The 21498-nt window shown below is 45.4% G+C and overlaps 1 protein-coding gene across 1 annotated transcript in view; it reads left to right on the top strand.

Annotated features, from left to right (window-relative positions):
- Positions 1-207: 207 nt before the first annotated feature.
- The window catches only part of CKAP2L (cytoskeleton associated protein 2 like), a 31827-nt gene continuing 10536 nt past the window's right edge, over positions 208-21498 (top strand). Inside the window, exons 1-4 of the mRNA XM_054018096.1 lie at positions 208-282; positions 9599-9665; positions 15275-15341; positions 18226-19532. Coding sequence (XP_053874071.1) covers positions 252-282; positions 9599-9665; positions 15275-15341; positions 18226-19532 — 1472 coding nt within the window. The 5' untranslated portion in view covers positions 208-251. The remainder of the gene's footprint in view (positions 283-9598; positions 9666-15274; positions 15342-18225; positions 19533-21498) is intronic.

The raw sequence follows: 21498 nt of genomic DNA, 5'->3' as shown, positions 1-21498 counted from the left end.
CTTCTAACCCCTCTGCCTCAGAAAAGATGCGGGAACGGAGCGCGCACCCCATGATTGACATCCCGCGGTCCCGCCCGCCGCGCCTCGCTAGCTAATCGCCTGCGCCGCGCGCCGCCTCAAGCTCCCCTTCTCTTCTATTGGCTGCTTCGAACGCGGCGACGGCCAATGAGCGCGCAGGAACGGTTGGCTGCGGGGAGGGCGGGACAGGCAGGGCCGCTTTGCTGGGCTCCGGCGGAGAACTTGCGGGCGCCATGGAGCGGGCGCGGGCCACGGCCGCCCAAGGTGAGTGCGGGGTGGGGGCCGGGGGTGCGGGCTCTGAGGAGGGGGCTCCGGGCGGGGGGCGCGGTAGGAAGGAGCCCCGCCTTCCGCAGGGTCCTGCGCGGCGCAGGCGGCCCCCTCCTCTCATCGCCGGGGTGTTGTGCTCCCGACCCCCACCCCTGTGCGGGGAGCGGGTCGGGGGGCAGTGGGGGGCGGGGTTAGGGGCTGGGTGGGGGGAAGCACTTTCCCTTGGTGTGTATAGGACCGGGGGCTCAAACGACCATGAGGGCTAGTTCATTGGCCCAAGGGCTGCATTTACTGACACCCCCTCCCCCTCGCTGCCCTCTGGCCCAGCCCCCACTCCACCCCTTCCATGAGGCCCCGCCTCTTCCCACCCCTTCCCTGCCCCCATTCCAACCCCTTCCCTGAAATTCCCACCCCAGCTCTGCCCCCAGGGGGTGCAGGTGGGGTGTGGTGGGGGCTCAGGGCAGGGAGTTGGGGTGAGGGGTGCAGGAGGGGATCAGAGGGCTCAGGGTAGGGGGTTGGAGTACAGGAGGGGTATGGGGTGCAGTGGGGGTTCAGGGCAGGGGGTGCAGGGTGCAGCAGGGGGTTCAGGGCAGGGGATCAGGGTGCAGCAGGGGGTCGGGGTGCAGGAGGGGTTTCAGGGCAGGGGGTCGGGGTGCAGGAGGGGTTTCAGGGCAGGGGGTTGGGGTGCAGGAGGGGTTCAGGAGGGCAGGCTCCAGCCTGACTCGCACAGGGGGCAGGGCAGGCTCCCTGCCTGCCCTGCCCCCGCGCTGGGAAGCAACCAAAACCTGAGGGACAAGGGAGGCAGGAAGCCTGCCCTGCCCCCTGGTACCCATCGGGCTGGAGCCGCTCTAGGTAAACACTGGGGGAGGGCAGGGGGGCCGCGAGGAGCTTGCGGGCCGCAGAAAATAACCCTGCGGGCTGCGTGTTTGAGACCCCTGGTATAGGAGATGCTGCAGCACACTACTGTACCCCTTTCTGAAGTTTGATTTGTCCTGTGTACCCCCAAATTTTACCTCACTTAAAAACTACTTGTTTATAAAATCACACAAAAAATATAAAGCTGTCACAGCCACACTATTACTGAAAAATTGCTGACTTTCTCATTTTTACCATGGAATTATAAAATAAATCAATTGGAATATAAATATTTTACTTGCATTTCAGTCTATAGGATATAGAGCAATCTGAATAAGTCATTGTCTATATGAAATTTTAGTTTGTGCTAGGGCTGTAGGAGGTTAGCTTATTGGTTTCTGTTAATGGTTAAACTCTGGTTGCTTGGGGCTGCTGGCCCCACCTGCCCAGGGTCCCTCTGGGATGCCTAGTTTCTTGGTTTCAGAGTAGCAGCCGTGTTAGTCTGTATCCGCAAAAAGAACAGGAGTAGGTAAACTTAACCATGTAACTGATAGAATTTTAATCGGTTACACGGTTAGGTTACTGTTTTTACACTTTACTTACATCCCTAGTTTGTACTGACTTTGCTAGTGTTTTTTATGAAGCCTGTTGTAAAACTAAGCTAATAGATGAGTTGATGTACTCCCTAGAAGACCTCAGTGTATCCCCATTGGGTACACGTACCCCTGGTTGAGAACCACTACTCTAGTCTACACTGGTTCTCCACTTGCGAAGTAACTCCCTGCTCTCCATGTGTCAGTATATAATGCCTGCATCTGTAACTTTCACTCTATGCATCTGAAGAAGTGAGTTTTTTACCCATGAAAGCTTATGCCCAAATAAATCTGTTAGTCTTTAAGGTGCCACCAGACTCCTTGTTGTTTTTGTAGATCGAGACTAACATGGCTACCCCCTGATGCTTGCTCTAGTTGAATGCCTCATTCTATTTCTGCCTTGAATTCCCTTTATGCCAAAGGCCTGAGCACTAAACTGTTGTTGTTTTTTGTTTTTTGCAATAAAAGCATTTGTGTGTGCTGTGCGGGACTGTAATACCTTCCCCTATATTCACAGTCAGGCACCCAAACTGCTGCACTAGGGCATTCTTTCCAGAATGGTGTTGCCTCTTTATTTTATGGGGCTCAAATTAAGGGCATCTCTGTTTCCTTGTGTTTTGCCCCATCTGTCTGTCTGTATCACCTGTTGTCTCTAGTCCTATAGTAGGTTGTAAATTCTTTGGGTCAGGGACTATCTTTTTAGTTCTATTTGTACAGCACTTGGCACAACAGGATACTGGAGGTTCCTAGACACTATGGTAATACAAACGGAAATAGCTATATACTTCAACGACCAACATCTTTGGGCTGGTCTACACTAGAAAATTAGATTGTCCCAGCTACATCGATGAGGGGTGTTAAAAATCCGCACCATGAACGATGTAGTGAAGCTGACCCAAGTTTCTGTGAAGATAGTGCTGGATGGACCACCTCTTATAGAGCTGGATTACCCACATCAATGGGGGAACCTCTCCCATCGACGTAGGTAGTCTGTACACTGAAGCACTACAATGGTGCAGTTGCAGTGCCGTGGCTGTACTGCTGTTGCATTTCAAGTGTAGACAAGGCACCCTTACTTTCCATATGCAGAGTTTCAGAGCATATTGGAGAGCCACACCTCTACATTTCTTTTGGGGAGTGTCCACAGTAGCTTTTACAAATGTTTTAACTACCTTGAGTCGAGGCAAAAAATCTAGTGAAGACAGAACTTGCGATACTAGAGCAGTGGTTCTCAACTCATGTTCCCATTAGCAACATGGGAAGAGCAAGGTGGTTATGACTCCATGACACATGTTCATAGCTCCCAGGCTGCAAGCCTTTGTTCTAGAATTTCATAGGCCTGATCTAGAGTAGGGGTATGTCTACACTACAGCAGCACAGCTGTAGCATAGACGCTTACTAGAGTGACGGAAGGCGGTTTTCTGTCACTGTAAATCCACGCACTTGAGAGGCAATAGTAGGTTAAGTTGACCTAACAAGGTTGCACCGGGTGTGAAATTTTTCACAACCCTGAACAATTTAGCTAGGTTAACTTAGTTTTAGGTATAGACTAGGCCTAGGATTTTGAAGGGGTTATCTGGGTTGCTTCCGTTGGTCAGGCTAGTAAGTGTGAGTGAGAGGAGGAGGAAGAGAACTTCTTTTCCTAACTAAAGCATTGGCTATTTTGGTCATGAATGACACCAGTTGCTCATAGCTCCTTTTTGCTAGCCAGGAAGTGTGTGGGGCAAATTCACAGGTCTTGGATCTTGGAATGTACTGAACTCGGGAATACAAGTGAGCTGTTTATTAGCAAGTATAGGCAGGGTGGATCCAGAGAAGCCTTCCCAAATATGTTTGATCTTTTCAGTGAGGTACAATGGTAATTCTTTGCAGAGCTTGGTGCTGGGTTCTGTTATGAAGTGGTTGCCACCCTGGATAGCTCCTTGAAGTGAGATTTGGCAGCTTGAGTGGAGGCTGATAGGAAGGTTCTCTTTGCCTGAAATATCGCTTGTATAGGCTGGAAGGAAGTCTTTGTTCCAAACTTTCTCAGCCTTTGTTTTCCTCCATCAATGCGCAAGTTTCTGACCATCTCTCTTCATTTGGTGCAAGGTGTCAGGAAAACCAAGGAGATCTGTGTGGGTGATGAGAAGTGTGGGGCTGTTTGGGGACCAGTGTGTCAGTGGTTGAGGCTAGCATATAACATGGGAGCTAACATCTTCCAAATCCTAATCTAGACCAAACCATAGAGTTTGTCTTGACTAGGATTTAAACAGTTCTAAAAATCCAGTGCGTACAAGGCAGTGTATTCTTTTAATGTGCTAGATGGTCAAGTTGAAACCTTGGGGTGAGCTACATTGAGATCAAGGTGTTAATCTGTGTAAGTACTAGGGAAAAGGTTGAAATTATATCAGGGCTAGTGAAGTATTCTTTGTAGTTCAATAGTCCTCACTGAGGTTTGTCTAAATAGTTTGAAATTAAGCGTTAGCCTACAAAGAAGAGAAAATTGTGCTCTTTTTGGTTGGTTTGTATAAATAAAGATTAGGAGTTGTATATTTTTTCTGGTTGTCTTTTTAATGTTAGACATATCAGGTCTTATCTAGCCTATTTTTAGTAGAGGACTCTGGGTGACTAGAGAGCTAGTGACTTAAGAAGATGAAAATTAAATAACTGAGGGAGAAGAAATTTTAGGCAAGACTCACTGTGATGCTTTGTACCTCGGGGTAACACCAAGCATCCCCACATTAATCCTTGTAAAATGATTGTGCGATATCTAATGCAAAGTATCAGGGGGTAGCCGTGTTAGTCTGTATCTACAAAAACAACACCCGACATGGCAAACTTTGCATTAGATAAAAACAGCAAGGAGTCTGGTGGCACCTTAAAGACTAACAGATTTATTTGGGCATAAGCTTCCGTGAGTAAAAACCTCACTTCTTCGGATGCATAGAGTGAAAGTTACAGATGCAGGCATTATATACTGACACATGGAGAGCAGGGAGTTACTTCACAAGTGGAGAACCAGTGTTGACAGGGCCAATTCAATCAGGGTGGATGTAGTCCACTCCCAATAATAGATGAGGAGGTGTCAATTCCAGGAGAGGAAAAGCTGCTTCTGTAATAAGCCAGCCACTCCCAGTCCCTATTCAAGCCCAGATTAATGGTGTTGAATTTGCAAATGAATTTTAGTTCTGCTGTTTCTCTTTGAAGTCTGTTTCTGAAGTTTTTTTGTTCAACGATAGTGACTTTTAAATCTGTAATAGAATGACCAGGGAGATTGAAGTGTTCACTTACTGGCTTATGTATGTTACCATTCCTGATGTCCGATTTGTGTCCATTTATTCTTTTGTGGAGGGACTGTCCGGTTTGGCCAATGTACATGGCAGAGGGGCATTGCTGGCACATGATGGCATATATGACATTAGTGGGTGTGCAGGTGAATGAGCCCTTGATGGTGTGGCTGATGTGGTTGGATCCTCTGATGCTGTTGCCAGAGTAGATATGGGGACAGAGTAGGCAACGAGGTTTGCTACAGGGGTAGGTTTCTGGGTTGGTGTTTCTGTGGTGTGGTGTGTAGTTGCTAGTGAGTATTTGCTTCAGTTTGGGGGGTTGTCTGTAAGCGAGGACTGGCCTGCCTCCCAAGGACTGTGAGAGTGAGCCTACTTTCGTCGTCTCCGACTCAAGGAATATTTTCAACGCACCACTGAACAGTGCACTGACCCACAGGAACCCTCCTACCAACACTACAAGAAGAAGAACTCTGCGTGGATTCCTCCTGACGGTCGAAATGACAGACTGGACCTCTACATAGAGTGTTTCCGCAGACGTGCACAGGCTGAAATTGTGGACAAACAACATCACTTGTCCCATAACCTCAGCCGTACAGAACGCAATGCCATCCACAGCCTCAGAAACAACTCTGACATTATCATCAAAGGGGCTGACAAAGGAGGTGCTGTAGTCATAATGAACAGGTCAGATTATGAACAGGAGGCTGCCAGGCAACTCTCCAAGACCACATTCTACAGGCCACTATCCTCTGATCCCACTGAGGAATACCAAAAGAAACTACACCATCTGCTCAAGAAATTCCCAGCTACAGTACGGGAACAAATCTACATGGACACACCCCCAGAACCCCGACCAGGGGTATTCTATCTGCTACCCAAGATCCATAAACCCGGAAACCCTGGACGCCCCATCATCTCAGGCATTGGCACTCTGACAGCAGGATTATCTGGCTATTTAGACTCTCTCCTCAGACCCTATGCTACCAGCACTCCCAGCTATCTTCGAGACACCACCGACTTCCTGAGGAAACTACAATGCATTGATGTTCGTCCTGAAAACACCATCCTGGCCACCATGGATGTAGAAGCACTTTATACCAATAATCCACATGAGGATGGACTACAAGCTGTCAGGAACAGTATCCCTGATGAGGCCACAGCAAGCCTGGTGGCTGAGCTTTGTGACTTTGTCCTCACACACAACCACTTCAGATTTGGGGACAACTTATACCTTCAAGTCAGTGGCACTGCTATGGGTACCCGCATGGCCCCACAGTATGCCAACATTTTTATGGCTGACTTAGAACAACGCTTCCTCAGCTCTCGTCCCCTAGTGCCCCTCCTCTACTTGCGCTACATTGATGACATCTTCATCATATGGACCCTCGGAAAGGAGGCCCTTGAAGAATTCCACCTGGACTTCAACAATTTTCACCCCACTATCAACCTCAGCCTGGGCCAGTCCACACAAGAGATCCACTTCCTGGACATTACAGTACAAATAAGTGATGGTCACATAAACACCACCCTGTATCGGAAACCTACTGACCGCTATACGTACCTACATGCCTCCAGCTTCCATCCAAGACACATCACACGATCCATTGTCTACAGCCAAGCCCTAAGATACAACCGAATTTGCTCCAACCCCTCAGACAGAGACAAACACCTACAAGATCTTTATCAAGCATTCGTAAAACTACAATACCCACCTGGGGAAGTGAGGAAACAGATTGACAGAGCAAGACGGGTACCCAGAAATCACCTACTACAGGACAGGCCCAACAAGGACAATAACAGAACACCACTGGCCATCACATACAGCCCCCAGCTAAAACCACTCCAGCGCATTATCCACGATCTACAACCTATCCTGGAAAATGATCCCTCACTCTCTCAGACCTTGGGAGGCAGGCCAGTCCTCGCTTACAGACAACCCCCCAACCTGAAGCAAATACTCACCAGCAACTACACACCACACCACAGAAACACCAACCCAGGAACCTATCCCTGTAGCAAACCTCGTTGCCTACTCTGTCCCCATATCTACTCTGGCAACAGCATCAGAGGACCCAACCACATCAGCCACACCATCAGGGGCTCATTCACCTGCACATCCACTAATGTCATATATGCCATCATGTGCCAGCAATGCCCCTCTGCCATGTACATTGGCCAAACCGGACAGTCCCTCCGCAAAAGAATAAATGGACACAAATCGGACATCAGGAATGGTAACATACATAAGCCAGTAAGTGAACACTTCAGTCTCCCTGGTCATTCTATTACAGATTTAAAAGTCACTACCATTGAACAAAAAAACTTCAGACTTCAAAGAGAAACAGCAGAACTACAATTCATTTGCAAATTTAACACCATTAATCTGGGCTTTGAATAGGGACTGGGAGTGGCTGGCTCATTACAGAAGCAGCTTTTCTCCTGGAATTGACACCTCCTCATCTATTATTGGGAGTGGACTACATCCACCCTGATTGAATTGGCCCTGTCAACACTGGTTCTCCACTTGTGAAGTAACTCCCTGCTCTCCATGTGTCAGTATATAATGCCTGCATCTGTAACTTTCACTCTATGCATCCGAAGAAGTGAGGTTTTTACTCACGAAAGCTTATGCCCAAATAAATCTGTTAGTCTTTAAGGTGCCATCAGACTCCTTGTTGCTTTTATCTAATGCAAAGTTTGCCATGTCGGGTGTCTTCGGAAGGCTCATGATGCACTGAGCATTGTTATAGTGATGTTACAGTAATTGTTGTGATAATAATAGGTTATAATCTCATGTATATAGTTATGAGGATGAAAATGTGTCTTCATGTCTTAAAATAAGCCCGGGCAAAAACTTTCCAAGAGCAGAGAGACAGTTCACACCTCATCAGGGCATGTATGGGACAAACCCAGCCCAGCCACACAGGAACAAAGGAGGCTGGTCTAGGCAGCAACAAAAGGATCTGTTGGACTCTTGAGTGAGTCGTCCCCCTCCCCCCCTTCCTTTGGTCAGTTTGGGACTGTGATGCGGTAGTGCTCACCTGACCTCTGAAGGGATGGGGGCAAAGCCAAGAGGGAAGAAAGGACATGATAAAAGGGAGAGACATTTGCCCTGCTTTCTCTCTCTCCCACCTACATGTACAGACACCACACAAAACAACTGAAGTGCTGATCAAAGAGGAGAGCCTGGCTGAAGGGTGACTAGCCAGGCTGTCGTGAGAAGCATCTAAGTTTGTAAGGGTACTGGAATTGTTAAGATCAGCTTAGAATGCTTTTATTTTGCTTTTATTTCATTTGACCAAATCTGACTTATGCTTAGATTTTAAATGATTATAAGTCAGTCTTTCATAGTTAATAAATTTGTTTGTTTATTCTACCTGAAGCAGTACATTTGGTTTGAAGTGTGTTAGAGACTCCCTTTGGGATAACAAGCCTGGTACATATCAATTTCTTTGTTAAATTAACAAACTCATATAAGTTTGCAGCGTCCATGGGGCATAACTGGACACTGCAAGACGGAAGTTCCTAGGATTGTGTCTGGGACCAGGGATATTGGCTAGTGTCATTTAGTTGCACAATTAAGACAGCAGCTTACATGCCAGAGGCTGGGTGTGAACAGCCTAGGCGTAGGGGTTCTCACAGCAGAGCAGGGTAAGACTGGCTCCCCAAGTCAAGGATTGGAGTGACCTAGCAGATCACCAGTCTGGATAACACCAGAGGGAAACGTCACTCACTTGTGGGGGGTGGGGGGGAAGCATCTTTATTAACTCATTTTATTTAACATGTTTATTATGCTAGTGCCTTGGGGCCAACCTCATTGTGCTAGGCACTGTACAAACAGTCATAGATGGTTTCTGCCCCCAAAATCTTACAATCTAAATAGATAGGACAGACACAAGATGCGGCAAGGGGTATAACACACAAGCAGAGTGAACTATGTGATGGCACCAAACGTCATGTTAGGCTTTGCTTACACTAGCACTTTTGTTGGCAAAATTTTGTTGGTCAGGGGTATGAAAAAAACCACCCCCCTGGCTGACATAAGTTTAATCGACAAAAGCGTTGGGATGGACAGTGCTATGTTGGAGGGAGAGTGTCTCCTGCCGACATAGCTACTGCCGCTCATTGGGGATGGTTTAATTAGAGCTGCTACACCGCAGACCTTTGCCTCTCTAAGGTCCGTAGTGTAGCCATAGCCTCAGTTCTCCTTTTTAGTTCAACCTTTGAAAGATTCAGCACAGCACCATCCTGCCCTGTATTCCCAAAATCACCTCAAACAAAACAAACCTTCATATGAAAGATGAGACCTTGCTTTGTTATGTCTTCTAGAACTCAAGTCTTAGTTTCAGATGTTAGCTTTAATATTAACACCACAAACATGAACTAGTTTTATGGTGCATCGATTTCAGTGACATATTTCTAGGAATAGTGTCACCTAGTGCAGTCAGCAGAGAAGGGAGCCCAAGAGATTTGTTTTAGGGTAAAATAATTTAAATGTGAATTAAAACAAATCAGCCACTCTCATTAATATGTTATAAATATTAAGTCCTATGATTTTTTAAAAAATGTATATTGTACTTTACTGTGATCTCGTTGCAGAAGAGCGGCAGAAGAAGCTTCAGGAGTATTTAGCAAGTAAAGGAAAGCAGAAATGTCCAAATACAAAGTGAGTTTGAACAAATTTCTAATTGAATCCTGTCTTGCTTGTTAATACTTAACTTCAGAATTCTCAGTTAATGATTAGCTGAGAATTTCTGTTTCTCTGTGCTTAGCTGCCCCTATAATGACAAGAGGAACATATTTTAGTACCCTGGTTCTCAAGTTGTGGTCCCCACAGAGTTGCTGTCACAAAACAGAATCATCTCTTCTTAGTTATAGCCTCTTCAGGTATTTTTTGTGTCTTTTTGTCCAATTAAAGGGATATAGTTGACTCAAATTACACTGGTCAGAATATGTTGACTATAGTTGGACCTAAGATTACTGTAACTGAAAAATTAATCACCCTGTGTATTTGACAAAAAAATCTTGTGTTGTCAGTTAAGCCCCAGTCTTGAAGCAGGATTTCTGAGGACACTCTTATGCTCAAGGAAATCCTATTGGAGGACAGAGGCCTTGGTCAATTTCCCTTGTTTCTGTGGGGGTCTCTCACAGAAAAACATTTCATTTTTTAAAAATGAGGTTGTAAAGCCACAAATTGGCAGATGGATTTGTGTGGGTAGGAGCAGATGTGGAACCTGAAATTGTTCTTAATTCACCTTTTTTTTTTAATTGACTAGATTTCTAGTTGACTTTAAACTATATTCTGTGTAAGTGCTTTGTCTGTCTTTAATTGAAGTTTGTAAATTGCACAATGATTGCATTTTGTGGCTGATGCCAACATTAGAGAGGTAGTAAAAATATAGGGGAGCAGAATAGAGCAGGGGAATTTGCAGGTGATCTGGGGAGATTTGGTGCTAATAAATTTGAAGTCATGCTCTCAAGGAGAGGAAGCAAATAGCTCAGATAGTGTGAGGTGATAGAGGAGAGGCATTAGAGACTTTCTGATCTTGACTCTTTAATTCTGACCTAATGTTCAGTTGACAAGTACTAATACTATGGCAAAGGCGAGCCCTCTTTTAAAAAAAAAAAAAAAAAATTCATATGTTTGTGGGGTGATGAGGAATAAGGGCTGGGAGCCAGGGTTGGAAAACTGGCTCCCTGCCCTTCAAATATTGGCCAAATTGAATCCATATGTTGCCTGTGGTAGTGCAGGGCCTCAAGAGGGCTATGTGGCTTGACGGTTTCTACAGATCAGAAATACAGCTTAGTAGGGAGGGGAGAAAATCCATAATCTTTCAGTCACTTAGTCAGCGCACAGTTATGATCAGATACATATTCTCTATCTAGGTCCTTGTATCTCACCATCCAAGTAGTATCTGAGCACCTTACTAAGCAAAACTTAATCTCTATAGAAATTCCTGTTGAGCTGCTAATCTTTATTAATATCGCACTGCAGTTTGTCATGTTGTCTGGAGTGGCTCCCGACTGGTGGTGTGTTTTATAATTAGATTTCACCAAGCCAATAACAACTGTGAACTCCTGGATCACTATACGAGTCTTATTATGGAGTCACAAACAGTCCCCTTAGAGCAGAAGTGGGGAACCTTTTTTCCTATTGGGAGCCAGTGACCCACAGAAAAATCAGTCGTGGGCCCCACACAGACCCGTTGGGGGGGGGGGGGCCCTCAGGGCTTCCCCCTAGGCTCCAGGGTGGGGCCAGAAAGTAGGGGTTCAGGGAGCGGGCTGGGGTAGAGGATTGGGGTGCAGGCTCTGGGAGGGGATTGGGGTCTGGGAGGGGGCTCAGGGCTGGGGCACGGGGTTCAGGGTGGGGGTGCATTCTCTGGGAGTGGCTTGAGGTGCAGGAGGGGGTGAGGGGTGTGGGCTCCAGCTGGGTGCCGCTTACTTCAGGTGGCAGCACAGTGGGCTCCCCTCCCTGCCCTAGCCCCATGCCTTTCCTGGAGGCGGTCATGATGTGGCCAGGTGGCTCTGTATGGTGCGGGCGGGGATAGGTGCACATGGACTCAGAGCTTCCCTGGTCATCCCTGTGCCTAGAAGGGACCACAGGGACAGTTGCCCAACTGGCCTGGCACCCTAGCTTCTCCCCGCAGTAGGGCCAGCCCTGTGGGGGGGCACCAAGGCTCAGGGCTTCCAGCCAGCAGTGCGGAGACTTGCTGCGGGCCTGATGAAATTAAGTAGGGGGCTGGATTTGCCCCATGGGCTGGAGGTTCCCCACCCCAGCCTTACAGTATGTCTACATTGGCAAGTTTTTGCGCCAAAAGTTATACCACTTTAATAAAAGTGCTTTAATTAAAAGTACTGTTACGTGTCCACACTAGCTTCTTGTGTCACTGGAGCAGCTGTGGTAGCTATTCCACTATGCAACTGGCCGTAGAGTGCTTTGGGAAGGGTTTGCAATGCCTCATGGGGCAGGTACAGCCTCACATGATGTAGGTTTCTCAATCCCATTGGCAGCTGCTTTTCAACTGAAATGTGGTGGGGAGACTGTGTGACAGCGAGGGGGGGGGGGGAGATACCGTGTGTTGGGGGAGAGTGTCGGCATGCTGTCTCATAAATTCAAACAGCCATCGGAAGTAACCAGTCCTGAGATACCGGGAGGGGGAGACCCCAACCTCGGCTCCCACCTTCCTCCATGGCTCTGCACAGCACAGTGTCTCTCACTGTCACACACACGCCTGCCTGCCTCTGTTCCTATTCTGGGAGATAGCAGGAGCATTCCTCATTAATGATTTACTTTATGTCTCAGAGCAGCACAGCAGCCAAGGCTGTCAGAACATCAGAAAGGAGCTTTGAAAGGGGAGGGATGCATGCCTGCGGGGCTGCTGAGTTCAAAACAATGAGTAGAGTGGTCACTGCAGGCATTGTAGGACACTTCCGGAGTCCAATTGCAGTGATAACAGCAATCGAGGCGTTCATATTGTCACTACAGCATTAAAGCCTCAGCGCAAAAAGTCTTATGACTATTGTCAGGGTGGTTTTATTACAGAGCTGCAACTAAGGAGTTTTGGCGCAAAAAGTGACTTGTCAGTGTGGATGCCACTGTTGTTTCAGCACAAAAAGCTGACTTTAGCGCAAAAACTTGCAAGTGTAGACCAGGCCTTAGATTCTCCAGTGTATCTTGCCACCTAGACAATATTGGACTTTGTGATGTAATTTTTGGTGTAGATAACCATTTTATCACATTTAGGTTGCTTCCAGTCCCAAGAGACTAGTCAGTTATCCTAAATAAACTGGTACTCTATCAAAAACAACAAGGAGTCTGGTGGCACCTTAAAGACTAACAGATTAGACTAATCTGTTAGTCTTTAAGGTGCCACCAGACTCCTTGTTGTTTTTGTAGATACAGACTAACACGGCTACCCCCTGATACTTGGTACTCTATCATACACCCAAGACAACGCTGGTAGTCATTTCTATAGTAAACTAAGTTTTATTAGCTAAGAAAAGGAAATAAGAGTTATAGATAAGTTAAAGCAGGTAAAATATATGGACAGATAAATCACAGTTTGTAATTCCAAATGGTGGCAGTGATGTAATAAACTGCCAGTTTCCCAAAAGTCTTTTCAGGGTAATCAGATTGTTTCTGGGGATTTCTGCTTTGCATCTGATACACTTCCCTGTAAGAATCCAAACAATCCAGAGATGAAGGATCTTTCCTTGAATCCATACGTATTGCTTCTTCTCACAGAAAACAAGCTGACAGTGTCAGTACCCACATGGGCTTTTCCTTTGATGACAGAGAGCAAGGAATGTATTTTAGGTCTTTGACCTCAGTCATCTCACACAATGACCACTTGCTTTGAAATTAGTACTTTTTTGTTAATGTTCTTTTGCATTTCACAAGGTGTCCTTGTCCTTTGATGGGTTATTTTGTTACAGGGATATACACAATGTAAATGTTTGCTACTATGTTAGAACAGGATACAGATAAGTGAAAACAATGCAAGTAATGTCCCATTAGTTCTCATGAAGTTTAGACACCAAATACACACTCATACTGTGATGAGTTCTCTGGGTGCAACCTGGAACTGGCATCAAGCGGCTGGTGCTCAGTGGTCACCCTTTCAAAATCTTCAGCAAGACCGCTGTTCTTTAACAGAGAATGTGCTGTGGTTTAAGCCGGTGGAGCTGAGGACCAAGTGGGGCCGCAAAGGACACATCACAGAGCTGCTAGGGAGTCATGATCACATGAAGTGTTGTTTTGATGGGCAGCTGAAATCCCAGGACATGGTGATGCTGAATCTGTACAAGCGCGTCTTCCCTAAATGGACTTATGACCCGCATGTGCCAGAGCCGGTACCGTGGGTGAGAAACGAACAGCAGCTCCCCGTGCAGGAGTGGAGATGGAATAACCCTCCAGGCTTAGCATAGCTGCTTGGTTCGCACCTCCTGCACCCCACATGGGTGCTTGGCTGTTCCAAGCCTCGTGAGAAATAGGGAAAACTGCCCTGGACTTGTTAGTGCTGCACCTTTCCTGGGGTTTGTGTCCAGCATTCACGCTGGCTGCTGCAGCATTAGATTTGGCTCACAACTGCTTATGACCTGGCTTCCAATGCCAGTTTATTTCAATGGTAAATATATCTTTTCTCTTCAATTAAAAAAAAAAAAAATCATAGGCAGGGACACACCCAGCTGTGATACATGAATGCTTTTGCTAACCACTCACAATAAAGAGGCTCCAGCCAATTCCTCACGGCTCCCTAGTCTAGGACCCCAGAACTGTCCCGTCTTGCCCTGGTCAGAAGCCTGACCAGTGTACGTTTATAACCCAGTCCACCCATTCCCTCAGTGTGGAGAGGACATGCACCAGCTCTTGTTCCTGAACAGATTTCCCAAGTACTTCATGCCAAAACACACTGTTTTAAGTAAAATATAAAACAGATTTATTAACTACAGAAATATTTAAATCAAGCATTGTCTCACCCTGATGGTATAGTTCCTTCATACACAGGGGGTGGGATTCCTCTTTTCAGCCTCGGACCGCCTCCCCAGTTCAGTCTTTGTTCTACAGATGTGTTTCCAGGTGTTGAGTTGTGAGGGGAGTGAGGACAAGCGATGATGTCACTTCCCCCTTTTATAGCTTCTTCCAGCTTGCTGGAAAGATCCTTTGCTATGATGTGAGGCAAGCAGTCTCCATAGGTGCTATCTCTGAGAAGTCTCCATTGTATATGGTTCCTGGGACAGGCCTTGAGAGTATGTATTCCCTTTAATGGGCCATTAGCACACTTGGCCCCTCCATTGTTGTACTTGAAAGGCTGAATGTGGGTGTTTCCAACTTCACAACAGTTTTCAGTAACACACACATAGCATAACTCCACGTACAATGATAGCACATACAGTTCCACAGGATATTAATGTTCAACAGATTAAGACTTTTAAAATGATACCTTACAAGGAATGCTTTGTACAAAACGTATCATAATCATATCACCATGGTAAATATGGAGGTGTCAGGGTGTTGCTTTAGGGTACAGAGTGTCACACATACATTTAACAATCACTTTGATCTATACTAACACACAGGTGAATTGACCTGGGGCTCTGGCATAAGCTGGCACCTGGTCTGCCGGTGTCACACAGTTAACTAACTGGTTTCTGCTATTAAAAAGCTGCTCAAAAAACTACCAACACTAAAACTGCTTTTGAATTGTTGCCTAATGTTTAATCCTTCATTCAACATCCTGTTTGGTACATTGATATTTTGTTTGATTTCTATAGACCCTATTTAAAGGACCGGACCAATCAGCCAAATCCACAGTTACCACGACTTTCTAAATCAGGGCCTGTAAGTAGAAAAGACCTTTCTCTTATGATGATCTAGTTCTGTACTCTATGCTGGAATCAGCCCAGGCGTGGTTACGGGCTCTGTAGAAACACGTAATAAGAGCCACACCACCAGGGGCTCATTCACCTGCACATCTACCAATATGATATATGCCAGCAATACCCCTCTGCCATGTACAATGGTCAAACTGGACAGTCTCTATGCAAAAGAATAAATGGACACAAATCAGACATCAAGAATTGTAACATTCAAAAATCAGTAGGAGAGCACTTCAGTCTCCCTGGACACTCAATAACAGACTTAAAAGTGGCAATTCTTCAACAAAAAAACTTCAAAAACAGATTTCAATGAGAAACTGCAGAACTGGAATTAATTTGCAAACTGGACACCATCAAATTAGGCCTGAATAAAGACTGGGAGTGGCTGGGTCACTACAAAAAGTAATTTTCCCTCCTTCTTGTCAACTGTTGGGAAGGGACGACGTCCATCTTGATTGAATTGGCCTCATTAGCACTGATACTCCCCCCCCCCCCCCCCACACACACACACGGTAAGGCAACTCCCATCTTTTCATGTGCTGTACTTACTGTATTTTTCACTCCATGCATCTGATGAAGTGGGTTTTAGCCCATGAAAGCTTATGCCCAAATAAATGTTAGTCTCTAAGGTGCCACAAGGACTCCCGGTTGTCTTTGCTGATACAGACTAACACGGCTACCACTCTGAAACCTGACACAATAAAATGGGTTCCTTGCACTAAAGAGATTGGTGTCAATGGAGTGGTAGCTAGCTTGGCATAGGAGGCAATTAAATACAAATCCTTTCTTACTAAATATATTAAAAATGCTGAAGACCGCAAGTCAATAAGCATTAAATGCAGACTTTGAAACGTACCAATATGCTTGGTGTTTCAGCCACTACTAAAATAGAGTTATCTCTGGGGTGAAACATCAGCTGTCTACTAGGGCAGCAACGCTGCACAGAAGTTCAGAACTGAAAGTGTGTACTACATCCAAACAAAACTCAACCACCTTCAGTTACTATTTTTAAATGTTTTTTGTTCTCCTTTGAGTGATTGTCAACATATATATTCCACTGTTGGTATGTGCATGCCTAGTGCACTTGAGATGGAGACTTTTGGTCAGCAGTACCCATTGGAATGGCGCATGTATGTATTGGGATAATATTCGTACAATGCATAAATCTCCAAGCTTTAAGAACTACCCTGTTTGCAAAGCTCTTGTGCCTCTTAATGATGTTGCCACACTCAGTGCCTCATTTGCTTAGAAGATGGGCACATCACAGACTTCTCTAAGTGCACTCAAAAGTTGAGTCTCATCTCAGGATGCACCTTATGGAGAGGTCCATGCATGTGGCCTCTGATATTGAAAACTTCAGGACAGCTGTATCTGTTACTTTTTCATGTAGACAGCTACCACAGGGCCTCTGCGATTGAGAATGTGTATGGAAAGAGGGCCCAAGTGATTGCAAACAAGAAGGTGTTAAGGTGATACGGAATAGCCAGCATGGATTTGTAAAGAACAAATCGTATCAAACCAATCTGATAACTTTCTTTGATAGGATAACGAGTCTTGTGGATAAGGGAGAAGCTGTGGATGTGGTATACCTGGACTTTAGTAAGGCATTTTATACGGTCTCGCATGATATTCTTATCGATAAACTAGGTAAATACAATTTAGATGGGGCTACTATAAGGTGGGTACATAACTGGGTGGATAACCGTACTCGGAGAGTTGTTATTAATGGTTCCCAATCCTGCTGGAAAGGCATAACAAGTGGGGTTCCGCAGGGGTCTGTTTTGGGACCGGCTCTGTTCAATATCTTCATTAACGACTTAGATATTGGCATAGAAAGTACGCTTATTAAGTTTGCAGATGATACCAAACTGGGAGGGATTGCAACTGCTTTGGAGGACAGGGTCATAATTCAAAATGATCTGGACAAATTGGAGAAATGGTCTGAGGTAAACAGGATGAAGTTTAACAAAGACAAATGCAAAGTGCTCCACTTAGGAAGGAAAAATCAGTTTCACACATACAGAATGGGAAGAGACTGTCTAGGAAGGAGTACGGCAGAAAGGGATCTAGGGGTTATAGTAGATCACAAGCTAAATATGAGTGTGATGCTATTGCAAAAAAAGCAAACATGATTCTGGGCTGTATTAACAGGTGTGTTGTGAGCAAGACACGAGAAGTCATTCTTCCGTTCTACTCTGCGCTGGTTAGGCCTCAACTGGGGTATTGTGTCCAGTACTGGGCACTGCATTTCAAGAAAGATGTGGAGAAATTGGAGAGGGTCCAGAGAAGAGCAACAAGAATGAGTAAAGGTCTTGAGAACATGACCTATGAAGGAAGGCTGAAATAATTGGGTTTGTTTAGTTTGGAAAAGAGAATACTGAGAGGGGACATGATAGGAGTTTTCAGGTATCTAAAAGGGTGTCATGAGGAGGAGGGAGAAAACTTGTTCACCTTAGTCTCTAAGGATAGAACAAGAAGCAATGGGCTTAAACTGCAGCAAGGGAGGTCTAGGTTGGATATTAGGAAAAAGTTCCTAACTGTCAGGGTAGTTAAACACTGGAATAAATTGACTAGTGAGGTTGTGGAATCTCATCTCTGGAGATATTTAAGAGTAGGTTAGATAAATGTCTATCAGGGATGGTCTAGACAGTCTTTGGTCCTGCCATGAGGGCAGGGGACTGGACTCGATGACCTCTCGAGGTCCCTTCCAGTCCTAGTTTTCTTTTTTTTATTCTCTCTCTCAAATGTATATGAAGTATGAACTCCTGGTCTAATTTAGAATCTGTTGGTGGATTCTGTTCATTTCTCTTATTTTTAAGACTGATGGTTATCTTCTCTCTCCTCAGGTTGTCCAGCCCCAGAAGGATGTTCTCTCAAAAGTGTCCAAATGCATACCGAAGGATCATGCACCTGCTGTCAAAAACACAAGAAGTACACGTCGTGCTCTTCAGCACAGATCCTCAAATGCCCCTGGGTCCCAGAGGCCAAAGAGTATACCCCCCAACCTTCTGGGAAAGAGGACAGGGCCACCTGCCAACCTTCTACCAAACAAAAGCCATTGTGTGCAACTGAACAGAATGGCATCATCATCTACCTGTCATCAGTTAAATCAAATACAAGAGACTGTGAAATCTGAAAATCCAGGGTTAGTCACAGATCAACGGGCTGTAATGTTGACCCAGACTGGAAATGATCCCCACTGTGGGGAGCACCACTCAGTAACAGAGAATTTGCAAGAAATGGTAGACTGTGATAAAGTAACTCTTCCTAGTAAAACCATTCTAGAATCTTCTGAGAACAGGACAGAGTCTGGACTGGACATCAAAGTACAATCTAGGACTGGTTTAAACAAGCCAGAGAGCAAAAGAGGTTTGGTTCACAGGCCTTCCTTGGGCACAGCTCCAAGGAACAATGTCTGTCTGAAAGACAGAGTTACTGCCTGTCAGACCAGTAAGGAGCTACTTTGGAATAAACTAGCAAAATCTCCACCTGGCTGTAAAGTCATGTGTCCTCAAAAACCCAGCAGCAAAGCCCGGGGGTCAGTGCCTCCTTCCCAGATATTTACTGTTTCTAGTACTCGGCTATCCAAGAAATCGGGTACAGAAAAACAGTGTCTACATCCCAGTGTTATGAGGCAAAACACAGTGAAATTACGGGCAGTTGGAATGCTTGGTCTTGCAAGACAGCCCACACGAAAGCAATATGTGAAGCCCTCAAGAACATGTAAAACTCCTGGCGCTCTGGAAGTTGGAAGGTCCAAACAACAGGTTAGAGCAGGACAAGATCTGAAACTGACAAGATCTCCCATAAATTCTCATGTCTCCAAGAGGCCCTCTGTGATGGACCTGAAAGCAAAATCAAAACCCATGTCCGAGAGACCCAATTCAAAAACAAGTGGCACAGCCAACTGGCAAATGAATGCAACAAAAGGGAAGCAGTGCATTAAAGACTTGAAGAAAGCTTCTCAGACTTGTGATACAAAATCCAAAAGCACTCTCCCCAGAAACTGTACTGCAAGCACATGCATGTCCAGAGACCAAGCCAGTGTTGGCATGCTTAGGAATATGAGAGAAACATCCAAGCGAGAGCTGTTAAGAGAAAAAGAGGTTCTGGGTAATCAGGATCCCAAGACCCCAGCTGCTGAGAATCGCAAGTAAGTAACTTCCTTTCTGGTTCTCTCCTCTTTTCCCTCCTGCCTGTAACTCTGAACATGGCAGCTAACCTGTTTCCTCACCCCTTCACCAAGACAAGTTGTCTTCATGGAGAGACAGGAGGTAATGCCTCTTCAGAGTCAACACACAAGAGATGAGCTCCTGCCTCATGGTGGCAAGGGCTCTTCTTTACCTTTCTGCTGCCTTCCTCTCCATGAGGGGGTCAAATGCCCTGGCTGGGCTTCTACCTTCTCCCTTACTCCACTGGTGCAGTAGCTGTGTCTAATTCACTACTGATACCTCTTGAAGGAAGTACCTCTTCGAGGGAAAGCTTATGTATTGCTAAATTAAATACAGCCATCCTGAGGCAGAGTGAAATGCTCGAGGTTCACTTGTTCACCAGGATCCCAGTGTTCTTCCACCTCACAGATGGATGCTTCCCAGCAGATTGCGTCCAAAATTTGGATATGTATTAAACTGCAGAATTCTGTCAGTACCCTTCTAAACAACGCTGTGAATAAGAGATACGGGCTCAGTATTTCCCATGCAACAAGCAATATCTAAAACATATGCAGGAAATGCAGCTCTTTGAATTGTATTCAGTGCATTGTATGATGTCATCTGCTGAAAGTAGGCTAGGGTAAATCCTATTGTCTGGGATGTGGACAGATCCGGTCTGGGGAAGTGAAATATTTATTGCCTAGTGCCAAGTAGACATGCTGCTAAGCTGCACCAAGATATCTGTAACATTTCCATAGGCGTTCTATTCCTTCAAAAATAGTTTACCAGATCTAGTCAGGATTATGTCAATCTGAAAGGAGATGGAATATCTTCTTAAATTGACCTGGAAGTTCTGTTAGTAATAGTTTGTCCTTTTTAGTAGTTTTGGGCTACTGAGGTGTTCTACATTCTGACTGGTATTAATGTCCAGAGACTGAAAAAACACATGGATGAGAAATAGATGAGATTTCTAAGGCATGAGTCTGCCTCACCATCCAGGTTACAATCAAGCTCTGGCCTGTTTCTGACCAGAACATTTGAAAGGTAAAGGACCTTACTTTTTCCCTTTGTCCTGCAGACTACACAAACAGGCAATCATTTTGGGTGGTGGGCCCATTCTTTTACTAAAATCACTGCTCCTTGCCTCCAGAAAACCCCCACAACTTTGCTGCATATTGAATTACTCTGTCTCATGCTCATTTCAAGCTGCTGTCTGGGCTCATTGGAAAGCACGGAATCTAAATCTTCTAATGTATTTGAAAGTACCTGGAAAGATCTTATGAATTAACACATTTGGTCCTGAATATAATAATTTTAAACTGGATGGGTTTGCTTAGAGCTGCCCATTAGTAGGGCCTAAATCTGCCAGGTCATCATATCTTCTAGTCTGAGCTTCAAAAATGTACCTGATCAAGAATGGAGACTGGGTCCTCTTGAAATTCAAGGAGAAGGAGAAGGGAAGCACTCTGGGCTCCTTTCTCCTCCCATCAGAGTGTTGTCTCTGGAACTCACTGGGTAGCTTCTTTCATATCAATCTGGCAAGTAGGTCTCTGCTAAACTTGGAGCTCTTCCTACCCTTTCTGCAATTCCCTTTCTCCTGTGCATATCTTACCCCTCCCCTCTACTTATCCCCAGCAAAAACAGTAAAGTGAAACTTGCTAGAATAGGGTCATTTTCACTTTGCAGTGGGCGTGAGAGTGCAATGAGATTGTGCTAATGATGCACTTTCAATAGAAGGAGATTGTAAGTTCAGATGCAGCAAGACAGGTTCTCTGAAATTTCCCATAGCATAGGACAAGTGTTGAAGCATATGGCTTTGGTTTAATGCTGAATCAGCAGAAGGCTGTATTCAAAATGTAGTAACTTATTTATAAATCAGTCAAACACTGTAGCTACAGTCTGAATGGAAACGCCAGTGACCTCACCATATCATCGAGTAGGGAAGAAGAGGTGCAACTGACTCTTTAA

Source organism: Malaclemys terrapin, chromosome 2 (assembly GCF_027887155.1).
Source record: "Malaclemys terrapin pileata isolate rMalTer1 chromosome 2, rMalTer1.hap1, whole genome shotgun sequence".
Classification (NCBI taxonomy): Eukaryota; Metazoa; Chordata; order Testudines; family Emydidae; genus Malaclemys; species Malaclemys terrapin.
This window is presented reverse-complemented; position numbering and strand designations above follow the sequence as displayed.